The 14,286-nt window shown below is 48.4% G+C and overlaps 3 protein-coding genes and 1 pseudogene across 7 annotated transcripts; 2 read left to right on the plus strand and 2 right to left on the minus strand.

Annotated features, from left to right (window-relative positions):
- Nucleotide 1: 1 nt before the first annotated feature.
- Nucleotides 2–2,399, minus strand: Rps25 (ribosomal protein S25). The gene is made up of 5 exons (XM_026396386.2): nucleotides 2,295–2,399; nucleotides 1,971–2,066; nucleotides 1,186–1,369; nucleotides 148–246; nucleotides 2–48 (listed from the first exon to the last, which is right to left on the minus strand). The coding sequence occupies exons 1-4, from the start codon at nucleotides 2,295–2,297 to the stop codon at nucleotides 152–154; spliced, it is 378 nt and encodes a 125-aa protein (XP_026252171.1). The 5' UTR covers nucleotides 2,298–2,399; the 3' UTR covers nucleotides 2–48; nucleotides 148–151.
- A 91-nt stretch (nucleotides 2,400–2,490) lies between these two features.
- Nucleotides 2,491–5,436, plus strand: Trappc4 (trafficking protein particle complex subunit 4). The gene is made up of 5 exons (XM_026396385.2): nucleotides 2,491–2,934; nucleotides 3,089–3,263; nucleotides 4,014–4,117; nucleotides 4,726–4,852; nucleotides 5,089–5,436. The coding sequence occupies exons 1-5, from the start codon at nucleotides 2,760–2,762 to the stop codon at nucleotides 5,165–5,167; spliced, it is 660 nt and encodes a 219-aa protein (XP_026252170.1). The 5' UTR covers nucleotides 2,491–2,759; the 3' UTR covers nucleotides 5,168–5,436.
- Nucleotides 5,437–5,877: 441 nt separating this feature from the next.
- Slc37a4 (solute carrier family 37 member 4) lies at nucleotides 5,878–12,395 on the minus strand. 5 transcript variants are annotated; one of them, XM_026396377.2, is made up of 10 exons: nucleotides 12,316–12,395; nucleotides 10,589–10,927; nucleotides 9,542–9,774; nucleotides 8,996–9,239; nucleotides 8,349–8,507; nucleotides 8,026–8,111; nucleotides 7,419–7,532; nucleotides 7,164–7,229; nucleotides 6,668–6,806; nucleotides 5,878–6,560 (listed from the first exon to the last, which is right to left on the minus strand). In XM_026396377.2, the coding sequence occupies exons 2-10, from the start codon at nucleotides 10,734–10,736 to the stop codon at nucleotides 6,394–6,396; spliced, it is 1,356 nt and encodes a 451-aa protein (XP_026252162.1). In that variant the 5' UTR covers nucleotides 10,737–10,927; nucleotides 12,316–12,395; the 3' UTR covers nucleotides 5,878–6,393. The 5 variants fall into 5 exon arrangements, with proteins under 5 accessions (XP_026252162.1, XP_026252161.1, XP_026252164.1 ...); XM_026396376.2 differs by lacking the exon at nucleotides 12,316–12,395 and adding an exon at nucleotides 11,721–12,233; XM_026396379.2 differs by lacking the exons at nucleotides 7,164–7,229; nucleotides 12,316–12,395 and adding an exon at nucleotides 11,721–12,234.
- A 1,467-nt stretch (nucleotides 12,396–13,862) lies between these two features.
- Nucleotides 13,863–13,962, plus strand: LOC113188193 (U6 spliceosomal RNA; annotated as a pseudogene).
- The last annotated feature ends 324 nt before the right edge of the window (nucleotides 13,963–14,286 follow it).

Genomic DNA, 14,286 nt, shown 5'->3' on the forward strand with positions numbered 1-14,286 from the left:
ATTCGTTTTAATAAAGCTTTATTTTTTCAAATGTACAGTTGATTGGACCTGTAAAAAGAAAAAAGTTAAGAGAAATCAGAATCAGAGCCTTGTAAAGGAAACGGAATATATACTTCCTTTGCCACAAAACCCTGTGTTCCTGCTCACCTGTTCATGCATCTTCACCAGCAGCTGGGGCATCTCCACCCTTGGTATTTCTGGTATAAATTACTTGAGCTCTATGCTTTGAAACCAGTTTGATAAGTCCTAGGAAGGAAAGATAGCTTAATTTTACCATTGTTTCTGAGGAGGTGGTGTAGCAAGGCACTAGATTGATTCAATCTCTAGCACCATGAAAAGGGAGAAGGTGGTGAACCCAGTGGCGCATGCCTGTAACCTCACCTAGTTAGGAGGCCGATTCGAAGTTTGAAGCCAGCCTCAGCAACTGAGCAAGAATTAAAATAAATGAGGGCTGGGTATGTGGCTCAGTGGTTTAAGTGCCCCGGGGTTCAATCCCTGACACCCCCACCCCCTAAAAAGCATTACTTCCATATGTACTATATATAATTGAGTTAATTTGTTATCATACCCAAAGTAAGATTATGACACTCAAATCCACCATTCAACTTAATGCATCGATAAAAATGACTTTACTCTAAAGTCTTCTTAACAAGAATCTTTTTTTTTTTTTAATTGTGAATCAGGCACATGGACACATGCATTTAATTTCAGCTACATGGGAGGCTGAGGCAGGAGAACCACAAGTTCAAAGGCAGCCTCACCAATCTAGTGAGACTCTGTCTCAAAAAAAAATAAAAAGGGCCGGGGATGTAACTCAGTGCTACTGTGTTCAATCCCCAGTACCAAAGTAGTAATAAATAATAATCAGGGCTGGGGATATGGCTCAAGCGATAGCACGCTCGCCTGGCATGCGTGTGGACCGGGTTCAATCCTCAGCACCACATACCAACAAAGATGTTGTGTCTGCCGAGAACTAAAAAATATTAAAAATTCTCTCTCCCCCCCCCACTCTCTCTTTAAAAAAAAATAAATAACCAATGCTCATGGCTTTGATTATAATTATTATTATTTTAATGCCTCCTCCTGCCCTTAATTCCAACTGCTTTTCCAGTAAAAGCATTTAAGATGGCTAACATGAAGACAACACAACCATTAAAAGCATACCATTACAAACACATCCCTCACCTTTACTGAGGAGCTCCTGAAGGGCTGCCCTGGCCAGGGAACCTCGAATCTTCAGTCTCTCAGAGACCACAGCTGGGGTAATAAGCTTATAGTTGGGAACTTCCTTACAGAGTTTGTCATAAGTAGCTTTGTCAAACAAGACTAGATTGTTGAGCTTGTCCCGAACTTTGCCTTTGGACCACTTCTGCTCACAAAGACAAATAGAAAAACTAGTTAAATTCTGACAGAAGCACCTATCCCTTTGCAGCAACATTCGTCAGAGTTCAGAGAAATCTCTTCCACTGTTAACATCATGAAGGTGCAGATTGCGAAAATAAGACACATATGGGGGTGGAATATGGGCAGAGTATGTTAATAAGCAACGTGTGCTAGTCAATAGAGTAAACCCTTTATACACGTTTACTAGTGTATTCTTAAAACTTTTAAAAATGGCGATGGGAGGCTGGGGCTGTAGCTCAGCGGTAGAGTGCTTGCCTCACACATGCGAGGCACTGGGTTCGATCCTCAGCACCACATAAAGATAATTGTGTCCATCTACAGCTAAAAAATTTTTAAAAATTACGATGGAAACATAATTAACGTGGCTCTAAAACCCACAACCCGAGAAAACCACTTGGTACACTAGTCATTTATCAGGACTGAGGATGTGACTCAGTGGAAGAGGGGTTCTCCAGCTTGCAGTAAGTCCTGGGTTCAATCTCCAGTACCATAAACAAAAGAAAGTACAAGTCATGTTTACCACTAGCATGCCACGGAGGGCGCCCCCATTAAGGGTTCACTCCTACCTTCTTTTTGGCTTTGCCCCCAGATTTATTCACTGGGTCCTTGTCTTTCTTAGCCGACTTTCCGGCGTCTTTCTTCTTCTTGTCATCCTTGGGTGGCTGCAGGGGAAAAGCAAGCAGGTTTCAGGCAGTCCCATGCTCTCCGACTAAATGCACCCCACCTCGCAGCGCTACTCCAACCAGAGCACATGGGGCAAGCAATCCCTGCGCCCGCACTGAAGCCCAGCCGCGTAATGCAAGAAGTCCTCCCGCTCAGTGTCACCTTCACTTCGTCCCAGCACCGCCCGCCTCACAGAACCTCGCCGCCCTCACACCCGCGAAGCTCACCATCGCTAAGCGTGGAGAGCAGCAACAGCCGCTGGAGCCTCTTCAAGATGTCGGACAAAAAGGAAGCTCTGCTCACCAACAGGCCCAGAAACCTCCGCCCGTCGCGACTACTTCCGGGGCGAGGGGCGGGGCCACGGCGAAGAAATCCTGTGGCGGCGCTCTTGCCCTTTCGCCAAAGGCGGGATGAGGGAAATGAACCCCGGTGCCTGAGCCGCGCACTCTAGATACTGCCCCTTGCTTGTTGGACTGCCGCTAGTTATGAAGGAAAGTGTTATCCAGACACCGAGAAGCACAGCAGTACTGCTAGGCCCAGGCGTGTAGCCCCGAGTGCGCAAGCGCCGCAAGTAGCAAGCTGGGGGTTAGGAGGAGAAAGCTGGTGCTGGCCGGGGCAGGTGCTGTGACGGCAGTTCCGGGGCGGGACTTCGAGAAGTAACCGGACCCAATTTTTAAGAGGCAGAGGCTGCAATGGCGATTTTTAGCGTGTATGTGGTGAATAAAGCTGGTGGCCTCATTTACCAGTTGGATAGCTACGCGCCCCGGGCTGAGGCTGAGAAAACGTTCAGTTACCCGCTGGATCTGCTGCTCAAGCTACATGACGAGCGTGTGCTGGTTGCCTTCGGACAGCGCGATGGCATCCGGGGTGGGCTAGTCGCGGGCTGGGGGAGCGGGGCCCGGTTCTCCGGAAATGGGCAGGTGTGGAGATGCGGGATGGGGTTTGGGGTGCGCCTGGGCCCCTGGGCCCTGGTGGGATCCCTGGCTTGGAGCTTCGCTGACGCTTAGCCTCAACTCTGCAGTGGGCCACGCAGTGCTGGCCATCAATGGCATAGACGTGAACGGCAAGTTCACGGGCGACGGGAAAGAGGTGCTGGAGTATCTGGGTAACCCTGCTAATTACCCGGTGTCCATTCGGTTCGGTCGGCCCCGCCTCACCTCCAATGAGAAGCTTATGCTGGCCTCCATGTTCCACTCGTAAGTTACCTCAACCCTTCCTAGTGGGTTGGCCTGCATCTAGCTGTACACTGGCTGGTGTAGTGTGGTTCTGTGGGCCCTTCTGGGCAGCAGTGCTCATCTTTCTATACCTCCTCCTCATAAGTCACAGGTTCTTGTGTTATGAAAAGGAAACTGATCCAATATGTCTAGGTTTTAGATAATATAGTAATGTGACCTTGTCTAAGTCAGTTTCTCTTTTGTAAGCCTGTTTCCTCATCTGTAAGGCAATTGAATTAAATTACCTTTAAAAATCTTGCTCTTAGCTGTATGAAATGAGCTGACTTGGGCCTACCCACCAGCTAAGCAAGTATACACATATTCCCCAGTGTTTCTTTTACCCGCAGTTTTCAATGTAAGTGTTTATAGTACAATATGTAATGTAAGTTGGGCATGGTGCACATGCTTGTGTGCACTATGCTGCTAGGGAGGCTGAGGCAAGAAGATTGCAGGTTCCAGACCAGCCTTAGCAACTTGGTGATGTCCTGTCTCAAAAATAAAAAAGGACTGGGAGTGTTGTTCAGTGGAGAACACCCCTGGGTTAAGTCCCCAGTGTGAGCAAGGAAACAATAAAATATTCGCAGAAGACAAATTAACTTAAAAGAAATTTTGACACTGCTGCCAGGCACTTCTCCTGAGCTGTAAAGTGAACTCCTCAGCATATAAAGTTTGAGAAGCACTCCTCCCTCACAGCCTTGGGGGGATTCCCAACATTGCCTCCTTTGCATATAGGCTTTTTGCCATTGGCTCCCAGCTGTCTCCCGAACAGGGAAGCTCAGGCATTGAGATGCTGGAGACAGACACTTTCAAACTGCACTGCTTCCAGACACTAACAGGTATGTGTCTCCAGATAGTCCAGTCGGATAGATGGGACAGGCAGGGCCAAGGGATTGATCAAAGACAGCTTTGGTAAGCAAGGATAAGGGTGGTGTTCAGTTTTCCGGGGACAGTGGTACACATACATCTATGTATTAGTTTTGAGAATCCAAAGCCAATATGTAATCTGAGGCTTATTTTGTTTACATCATCTGGCATGCTCAGCCCTGGTTCAGATAAATCACCTGAATGTCATGTTACACCCATTTTGGAAGGTGTATTGTCCCAAAATTAAATATGAAAATGGTCTTTGGATCATGCCATTCCTTCACTCACTTAATACAGTTTGTCCTCCGCATGACACTTTCTCTAGAAGGATTCCAAGACTGGAAGGAAGTGGCAGAACTTGACCTCAAATCTTGGTCTCTCATTTACCTGGTGACATAATAAAGTCACATTCTCTGGTCCCTTCTATAGATGCACAATTTTGCCTTTTCTGCTTTTTGTGGCAACAATAATAAAACGGGCTTGTGACAGTAGTTTATAAAAATTGAAAGTGCTGTAAAAATATAGAATGATGATTGCTATGTTCTCTACCCTTGGGTAACCATTCCTGGTTTCTCTCCAGGGATCAAGTTTGTGGTGCTGGCAGATCCTAGGCAAGCTGGAATAGATTCTCTTCTTCGAAAAATTTATGAAATTTACTCAGATTTTGCACTCAAGAATCCATTCTACTCCCTGGAAATGCCCATCAGGTAAGTGGCCTCACTCGCCAGATACTGGTCAAAACCTTGTGCTCTACCCAAAGTCTTTTGAAGTATAGCAGAATATTACTTTTAAATAAGACAACAGTAACTAGCCTTTTGAAAATCCAAGTTTTCCTTGGGTTCATGTCCTGCAGGTAGAGTTTTCACTGATTCTGCTTCTATATCTGAAGTGGGGAAAGAGCTTCACAGTGTTTTTTTATTTGTGTTTCCTGGGTCTGACCTAGGTGTGAGCTGTTTGACCAGAACCTGAAGCTAGCTTTGGAAGTGGCAGAGAAAGCTGGGACTTTTGGACCTGGGTCATAGATTAAATCTACATTGGACTCCCAAATTCTGAGAGATCGTGCAGCATGGGTTCTATTGTTTCCACTCCATTGGAGATCCCAGCAGCCTTGTTAGTGTACTTGAAAATGGAAGGATACTGATATCTTGTCCTGATCCCTGAGCTTTAATGGTATGCTTTCTTCTTTTCTGTAGATGTCATGGTCCTACTTCCCAACTCTGTACAGATTTATTTATGGAGGAGGTAGGCCCATGAATGAATGCTATAATAAATAAAACATTCCTTTGATCCAGTGTTTGCTGTCCTTGGTCTTGTGGGAAGGGCGAAAGGAGACAGAAATGGTAAAGGAATTCTGGGAAGTTGAAATACTATATTTTGGCAGAAATTAAAACATGTTGAATACAACACCTTGAATCATGAGCCCTAATTCTAGTCCCAGAACTATCAGTGAAACACTGTCATACTGTCCCCCTCCATCAAGGTATATAGCCTGCCTTCAACCACCAGCTTCATCTCTAAAATGATTATTAAATTACACAGTGTTCCAACTGAAGGCATCAGACACATCAGCTTAATGGTATCCATCTATGCTTCAGCATTCCCACTCCAAGGAAATTAACATCTTTCCCTTTGGGATGGAAAGAGCACATACTGATGAGTAATTTTCCAAGGAAAACCATCTCTAGCTTTATTATTAGCCCTTTTGAAAGAATGAGTTAACTCTTTAGTATCAAATCTAGTTTTAATCTACAAGTCACCTTCTCCTTCCATCCATACCCTGTACTGTACTCAAGCTGTTGATGAGAATGGTGGCCTTCTCTCTTCCACTGGGGACTTGAGGTATTGGTAATAGCTACTGCCCACTGCTGAGAGGCCTTAGGGCAGAGAAGTCACAGGTTATTGGTGCCTTGTAGCTGCAGGGAATAGGTAGGTGGGAATAGGTAGGATAGGGCCCAGGAGAAGAAGAAGGGTACAGTACATACCCTGACTGCAGGAGTTTCCTATTCCTCTGAAAGCAGGAAATAGGAGCTAAGGAGTCCAAGAACAAAGGTTATCTTTAAATAGAGCTTAGGATGAGGAACAGGGACCTCATTAGCTACTGATAACTTCCAGTGCCACCTGAGTGTGAGAAGGCGCTGAAACAGAACATCAAAGCTTGAGTGCTAGCCAGAGGGAACACTTCCTTTCTGCACCCCACTGTGTGCAAAGGGAAACCGTAGGTGAGAGGGTACTCCAGAGCCTGCAGTCTTCACTCAGCCTTCTTGGGCACTCGGCCCATCTTGGTGCGGATGTTTCGGAGCAGAAAGAACACAGCTGTGCTGGCTGTACAAATCATTTCAGCTACCCAGAAGGCTGTGCTCCAACTGTAGTGCTTGGCAATGGTGCTGAATGGTAGCCCAGCCAGAAAGCCGCCCACTGTCAGAGAGGAGGGAAAAGCTTGTGGGCTGCCTCCAGTCTCTAGCAGGCCTGTGTGCAAGGCACAGCAGGGGCAAGGCAGATATATTCTAGAAGGTATCACTTACCATTGGCCATGAGTCCCACAATAGCATGAGAGGTGCCACACAAATTGGGAGGGGCACTCTCATTGGCTATGACTCCAAACAAAGCAATAGGACCGTAAGAGGAGAAACCAAAAACAGCTCCCAACACCAGGATCCAGATCTGCAAGGGTAGAGTGGAGTGCATGAGTCAGAAAGCTGCCTAACTACCTGCCCACCCCTGCCAGAAGACAGACAAAATGCTTGACTCTCAGGAACAAGCAGTATGAAGGGTCAGCAAGTGACCCTCCTCACACACTCTCCAGTACAACTGATAATACAGAGCCAGAGTGACAGATGCCATACTAAGCAAACCTAAGAGCTTAGGTGGGTAAAGGAAAGTGGAACAGAAGTCATCCCTCCAAGTTGGAATGCTGACTTTTTCAGAATTTATGCGAGCTGGATTGGTAAGGGGCAAGGCAGAAGGACAGGACAAAGGTGAGACAGACCAGGAGAAAAAAAAACAGATATCTTAAGGCACCTCGTGCTCTGTAAAGCCTGTGAGCTCAGCAAGAGGGTGGAGAGCCGGAGTCCAGAAAGCAACATCCTAGAAGCAGAAGAAAACCAGGCCCAGAGTGGAGGAGGGGAACCAAAGTACAGAGGAGAACTGAGGTATAAACAGAACTGAAAATGAAAATCAGAAGCAGAGAAAGGGTTGGCCCCTGCTGGAGCCAGAGAGAGGGAGAGAGCTTTCTCTCCTTGTACCCTGGCTCCACCCATCTCTCCCCCCATTTACCTTGGGGGAGTCACTGGTCACTGTAACCCGGAAGAGGTACATTGACACTGTCATGCCAGCCATCATGAACAGCAACAGGCTATGGCGAGGGTTCCCGTAGACAGATAGCCCCGCCTGTGGATACAGTCCCAGTGATGTCAGGCCCTCAAAGCAGGGCAGAGCACCCCCATCCTGGACTCTGACACAACAAGGCCTCTGCTGGCAACTCTTTGGCAATACCATCACAGTTCTTGGCCTCAGGCAGCTCTGAGAGGCCCTAGGACTTGCTCATTTATGTTCTGAGGCCAAATTCCATCCCTTCCTCCACCGTTGGGCAGGCACAGGACACGTGCTGGGAAGCTGCACCAAGTCCACCCCTGCCCCCAGTTTTCCTGTAGCAGTGGAGAAGCCTATAGCTAGACTGAAAAAGATTCCAGTTCTCTGGCATCAATTAAAACCCTTTTCCCTTCAGCCTTATCTCCACATCCCTAGAGAAGGATAACCTGGAATCGTTTTTACCCAACCCAAACCAGCATATGCCAGCCAGCCTGTATCCCAGGGCATCCTATCCCAGCCACACAGGGAAGACTCAAAAGGACCCTTCTTCCTGTCCCTTCTGCCCACTCACCTTTGCCATTGCCCTGTCTGACAGGTAGCCAGCTGCAATGCTGCCTACAAGGCCCCCAACCTCCAGGGCACTCACATAGGAGCTACCTATAGGGAGAGTTGTGGAAAAAGAGGGGTGGAAAGGTGTTACACACTTATACTATAATGGCTTAACCCAGAGGGTACATAAAGAGCCCCTGAGGAGTTATCAACCATAGCTGCCAGAGTGGTGCCCAACCTCAGGGAAAGAATAAAGAGGGTAAAGGCAAGTAGAGCCTAGATTTCCCGTCTTCTGCATTGGTTCCTGCTCCTGAATGCCCATCCCCATCCCAACGCTCATCTTACCCACAAGGGCGGACTGTCCTTTCTCCTGAATAAGGAAGAACTGGCCCCAGTCTGTACAGCAGGTCTTTACTCCAAACACCACAAGGTAGCCAGTGGAGAGCACCCACAGATAGGGGGATAGCAGCAGCTCCTGTAGAGTACTCTCCTCCTTTGAGGAGCCTAAAGATGGGAAGAAGCCAGGCCTCAGGCTCTGCTCCTGCTGTCTTGCCCCCACTGCACCACCACCACTCATTAACCAGCCACAGGACTAGAATCCATGGGCACCACAGAATTAGTGAATGGTATTCCCTTTAAGCCCCTGCTGTTCTGTCCCTGACTCCGTTGCAAGTCTCAACAAATGAAAGAGAAACTGAGGATTGTGGCAGATGGAGGAAGGCACCCAAACCACTTAAACTGAGGATACTAACCAAGATAGGGAAAGCTGTGGTGTTGTGCAGAAGTACCAGAATTAATATGAGTTACAGTGTCTGTTGACTCTGCCTCTCCGGGCAGAGTTTTAGTTATTCCCCACCAAACCTCCATTGCCACCCATTCCCTACTCCATTGGCTACCACAGGATGAGGCCTAAGACTAGTCCTCACAAAGTTCTGCCAAGTGAATGGTGAATAAAGGTGCCCAGTGGTTGGCTTGGGTGGGTGCAGGCTCACCCTTCTTGCCCTTGGAGGGGGTAGGGTCCAGGTTACGGAGGCCAACATCAGCAGGTTCATTGTGGATGAGCAGGAGACAGAGGAAGGAGACAACCACACACAGTACCCCAGACAGGGCCAGTGTGCTGCGCCAGCTGTAGCTCTGGGCGAGGATGGTTGCCAGGATAGGGCCCAGCCCTCCAGCCAGGTTCATGCTGGTTGACAGGATGGCCCACCAAGTGCCAAACTGAGATGGCTCAAACCACTGTGAGGCAGAGGAGGGCAGAATAGGTGCCTGACCTATAGCTCATGTTGATGGTGGGATTCAGGTGGGGCAGGCCCAGAAGCTCATATTACAGGGATGAGGGAGAGGGTGCTTCTGCTTGGCAGGGCCAATTCCTTCATCTGCCACCTGATCCCACCAATCTCCTAAAATATCTTGACAAGCAAGAGGAGCTGGCTGGGAACTCCTGAGGAATCTGCCATGGGTTAGGGGCAAAGGGGTGTTCCCATATGCCCTTTAGGATCCTGTATGCCAGTCCACTCAGGCTCAGTGGAAGCACTCACCTTCCGTAGGATCTTCCCACAAGGGGGCCAACCCAGCCCCTGTGCCAGGCCATTAAGGAACCAGAGTGCAGCAAAGACAGGTACTGTGGAACTCCAGGAAAAGACTACGTTGACCAGGCCAACCAGGAGCAGCCCAGAGGAGAAGAGCCAGCGAGCACTCATCTGGTCGGACAGCACCCCACTCACAAACTTGCTGATGGCATAGGCTGCTGACTGGCTGCTGGTGATGAGCCCTGCAGCGGAGGGGAGCAGGGAGCAGGACACCTGGGGGGTTAGGGCAGAGCAGAGGCACAGGAGGGATGGAGGAAGGCATGGGGTCAGGTGTATAAAGGTGCCCAGCAGGGTGAGTCAGGTTCTTTCCCAGAGGAACAGGAGGAACTGCTCTGTGATCTTGACACTCAAGGAGACAGCTGTGTCTGCTACCTCTTCTGCCTGCCCAACCAATATCACTAGCCCCAGGCTGACCCATGACTTCTCAGCCTCTTGTAGAGTTCTAGCTGCAGCTGTCAGGGAACAAGAAGGAAGCATCTCCCCTCCCAGGGGTCTGCATATGCCTGATTTCCCACCTGACCCAAATGCTAACCTAAGTCCTCTAGCAGTTGTGTTGCCCCACCTCTGAACACTGGGTGATGGGTTCAGGATTAGAGTCAGGAACCTTGCTACATGCCAGGCCACAGGAAATCACTGAGCCAACTTCCCAGTGCTCAGTATCAGTAGCCAGAACTCAAGCTGCAACCTCTGCATCCACATAGGTGTGGAAACCTTGCTTAGAACCCCCAAACACTCAAACAGTGCCTCTGAGGGCACATTTGGGTTACAGGCACTCATATACCAGATGGTCTGCCCTCTTCAGTCCTTTACCCACACTATGTACACAGACCTCAGAGTCCTTTCATCTGGCACATGCCCACTGCCCCCAGTCCTGCTGTGCAGAACACCCCCCCACACACACACTCCATTCAAGCCTGTACATGTTGCACTGTCACTAATTATGTGCCCTGTTGGTTTTGTGTCCCCAGCCCACCACCCTGTCCTTCCAGGGCTCACCCAAATCATCCTTGTCCAGAGGGATCTCTTCCACCAATGATGGCATGACAAAGGAGAAGGTCTTGCGGTTGAAGTAGTATAGGCTGTAGCCCCCAAACATGGCTGAGAAGATCACAGTGCGGTAATAGCCATAGCTTTGGGGTGCCATGGTAGAAAAGAGCAGTCCCTGCAGGCCAGGTCGCAGCCTCTTGCCACAGCTCCTACTTGTAGCTCTCAGTGCTCAGATTTGCTGAGTTGGTTTTTTTCTGCTCCCTCCTCCACCCAGCCTCCTAGGCTCCCTTTATAGCTGCCTTCTGGACAATCATTAAGCCTGAGGCGGCTCCTAGGGAACCCAGTGTCCTGAGGGAGACAAGAAAACAGATTACTGAGTCCCAAACTGCCGGAGTGGGAGGGTCCCAGAGGGAGGCATGCCTGTGAGCCAACCCAGCACCCTGTGTCCTCAGAATTTCTGTCTTTCCCTCCTTTTCCTTGTCAGCTTGCCTGTGCAACCAGCTGTGATTAAAGGCTCAACCTAATTACTTTTGTCTGCAGGAACCCAAGGGAGTCAGGGGCAGGATGAACAGAGCCGCCCTCTCTACCCCCTGCTCCCTCCGTCAGAATGGTTCAGTGGGGGCTTACTGGTTGCCAAGCACTGCAATAGGTGCTAGATTAGTTTCTGCTTTCTCTCTCTTCTCCTCCAATCAGACATACCCCCAAGAACCCCACTTTCAAGCCTTCTAGAGCAGACCTCACCCAATGCTTAGCACACAATGGTGCCCAACTGTGTCCTAACACAATAGTCCCCCCCTTATCCTCTGGGGATACATTCCTAGACACTCCCCTCCCCTCTTTCTTAGACATTTCTCTGATAAAGTTTAATTTGTTAGATGCAGTAAGATATTAACAAAAATAAAACAATTCTAACAATATACTAGAATAAAAACTTAAAACTTATGAATCGTTTCTGAATTTTCCATTTAATATTTTCCCACTGCGGCTGACTTCAGTTAACTGCAAAATGAAAAGCAAGAGCATGGATATTAGGAGACTCCTGTAGTTGCAGAATTTCAAGCAGAAGAATCCCTCTAGTTCGCCCCACAGTGTCACGCAGAAAACCCCACCGAGGACTGAGGTCTTGATGGGTCCCCATTACCCTGCAACGTCAGTTCGGGCTTCCGTCTGGCTGGGATTTGCAGGGGATCTTAGCGGTCTGTGGGCGGAAAGATACACCGCCAAGCTCCGGGGTGGGGTACTGGAGCGCCCTGCCTCCCGGGCAGGCAATGTGTCCCCGCTTTTCCGCTCAGCTAAGGCGGCTAGTGGAGCAGAAGGCGTGGGCGCGAGCTGAGCCGGCGGCCGCACGTCGTCTCCGGAGGCCCCTAGCTCTGGCAGTCAGAAGATCGGCCTGGCAGGGGCGCCAAGCGGCGAGGACGGGGAGGGCACAGGCGGCGGGCTGTCGGCACCTGCCCAGCTCCAGTGTCCTCAAGCTACCCAGGACACCCGACTCCGGGGCTGGGAACCACCGGGCCGGGTGCAGCAGCAGGAGAGACTGACAGTATAAAGAGGGCGCGCCAGCGTCTCGGCAGCCCCCAGACCCTGGAACTTTTCCCCACCCCGGAAGGGGCAGCTGCAGGAGCAACCCCGGGTTCTATCAAAAGTTAGGGTTCGCCAACAATGGGGACCCAAGAACGAAGATTCTCCCTCCCGCCCTGCCCTCAGGTGACGCTCTTCCCCAGCATACCGCCTCCTACCTGGACAGAGGCGGGAATCCGGCTAAAACGGGGCGGGGCCAGGCCAGCGAGCCCTGCGCATGCGCCGCGGGTGGAGCTGGTCCACCTTCGGGTGCGAAGGAGGCTTTTGGTCTTAGTCACACGGATTAAGCTACTCCTTGTACCAGGACAGCGCCTCTTAGGATCTGGGCATCGTATGTCCAATTCTAAATTGGTTACATTCAGTAAACCAGTTTCTAGTGAGTGCCTCCCACTACCAACACACGGGAATACTAATGTAATAATTATTGTTTCCTAGTTGCTCACAGTATGTATTACAAAGTCTTGTAGGAGCACTCGGTAAGAAGTTAATGCGACCTCAGCACAATTTGAAATTTTATCTTGTGGTCAGACAAGAGAGAGAACAACATGGCCATAGTTTTCAAAGGAACAGACCCTGAGTTAACCATAAATTCTAATCCTGGGTCCTCTATATAATAACAGTGACCAAAGGCACTATCTGTGATTCCCATTTTTGGTGTTTTTTTTTTTTTGTTGTTGTTGTTGTTGTTGTTGTTGTTGGTATTGTAGAGTAAACCCAGGGACGGGAGCTTTATCACTGAGCTACATCACTAGCTTTTTAAATTTTGAGACCTGCAATCCTCCTGCCTCAACCTCCTAAATCTGTGGGATTACGGGCGTGGCCCACACGCCATGATTGTGATCCTGTTTCTTAACCAACCTCATAGTTCGTTGTGAGGACTTAACAGATGATATAGATGAGAGCTCAGAAAATTTAGGTAACGATTCTTCACAGCAGTGGCTTCCACCTGTTAAACCAAGTTCAAGACCAAGAGATTCCTGAAATAAAAGGTTTATGGTAGCCAGAAGAAAACTTCCATCCTGGGACAGTCACCAGCAGCAAGACTAGGTAGCACCTGGAAATATGTCTCCTGGATCTCAAAAGTCAGAGTATTTTATAATGAAAATTTGTGGGAAAGAAAGCTTAAATTGTTTGCATTGAATTTACATTGGCTATACATATATTGGTTTATTGGGTATAAACAAAGTAGTCAATGTTTTAGGATAGTGTGTACAGTCAACAAAATGTGCCAGCTTAATGGTGGATCTCTGGGAACTTTGTTTGCTTAAGGTAGTGCAGATTGAAACCAGGGGCTAGGAGGCTGCTTTTTTTTTTTTTTTTTTTTTTTTTTTTTAATAGACAAGTTTTTGCTAAATTGCCCAGGTTGAACTCAAACTTGTTATCCTGCCTTAGTCTCCCAAGTCACTGGAAGTAGCTGAAATTACGGGCTTGCACCACCATGCCTCACCTCTAGGAGTTTGGGGTTTTTAATGTTGTTGTTGTTATCAAGGATTGAACCCAGGGGCACTTATCCACTGAGCCACATTCCCAGCCCTTTTTTATTTTTCATTTTGAGAGAGTCTCACTAAGTTGCTTAGGGCCTCTAAATTGCTGAGGCTGGCCTCAAACTTGTAATCCTCCAATTCGGCCTCCCGAATCACTGGGATCACAGGTATGCACCACCATATCTAGTTCCCTTTTAGAGCTCTTTTAAAATCCAGAATCTGTGCTTGCTTTGGCAGCACATACACTGAAATTGGAACTATAAAGAGAGCATTGCCCCTGCTCAAGGATGACACGCAAATTTTGAAGCATTCCATATTTTTTTTAGTAATGTGGTAAACACTTGATTATCTGTATTACATTGACTGATTAACACCATTTTGGCCACCAGTACTTTGGCTAGAATGGAAGAAGATGGCCTTGGTGTTCCTTGTTGTCTGGAAGATTGTTCCTCTTTGAATTCCTGGGCTTGTCTTCTAGTTTGCATTTGCTTGAAATTTTATTGAAACCCTTTAATGAAAAAAATAAATATTTGGTTTCAAATGGCAATAAATAAATAGATAAATAAAATTAAGTCCAGAATCTAGCCAGGCACAGTGGCACACATGTGTAATTCCAGTGTCTTAGGAGGCTGAGGCAGGAGAATC

Source organism: Urocitellus parryii, chromosome 4 (assembly GCF_045843805.1).
Source record: "Urocitellus parryii isolate mUroPar1 chromosome 4, mUroPar1.hap1, whole genome shotgun sequence".
Classification (NCBI taxonomy): domain Eukaryota; kingdom Metazoa; phylum Chordata; class Mammalia; order Rodentia; family Sciuridae; genus Urocitellus; species Urocitellus parryii.

Coding starts and splice junctions, on each gene's coding strand:
- Rps25 (XM_026396386.2), bottom strand. Junction 1,370..1,970: donor GGGGCAAAGCCAAAAAGAAG/GTAGGAGTGAAC, acceptor CTTTGTGAGCAG/AAGTGGTCCAAAGGCAAAGT. Junction 247..1,185: donor TCAGGAGCTCCTCAGTAAAG/GTGAGGGATGTG, acceptor TTTCCTTCCTAG/GACTTATCAAACTGGTTTCA.
- Trappc4 (XM_026396385.2), top strand. CDS start 2,760: ATGGCGATTTTTAGCGTGTATGTGGTGAATAAAGCTGGTGGCCTCATT. Junction 2,935..3,088: donor ACAGCGCGATGGCATCCGGG/GTGGGCTAGTCG, acceptor TCAACTCTGCAG/TGGGCCACGCAGTGCTGGCC. Junction 4,853..5,088: donor TCCCTGGAAATGCCCATCAG/GTAAGTGGCCTC, acceptor GGTCTGACCTAG/GTGTGAGCTGTTTGACCAGA.
- Slc37a4 (XM_026396377.2), bottom strand. CDS start 10,736: ATGGCACCCCAAAGCTATGGCTATTACCGCACTGTGATCTTCTCAGCC. Junction 8,112..8,348: donor AGGACAGTCCGCCCTTGTGG/GTAAGATGAGCG, acceptor CTCTCCCTATAG/GTAGCTCCTATGTGAGTGCC. Junction 7,533..8,025: donor CAGACAGGGCAATGGCAAAG/GTGAGTGGGCAG, acceptor CTGTATCCACAG/GCGGGGCTATCTGTCTACGG.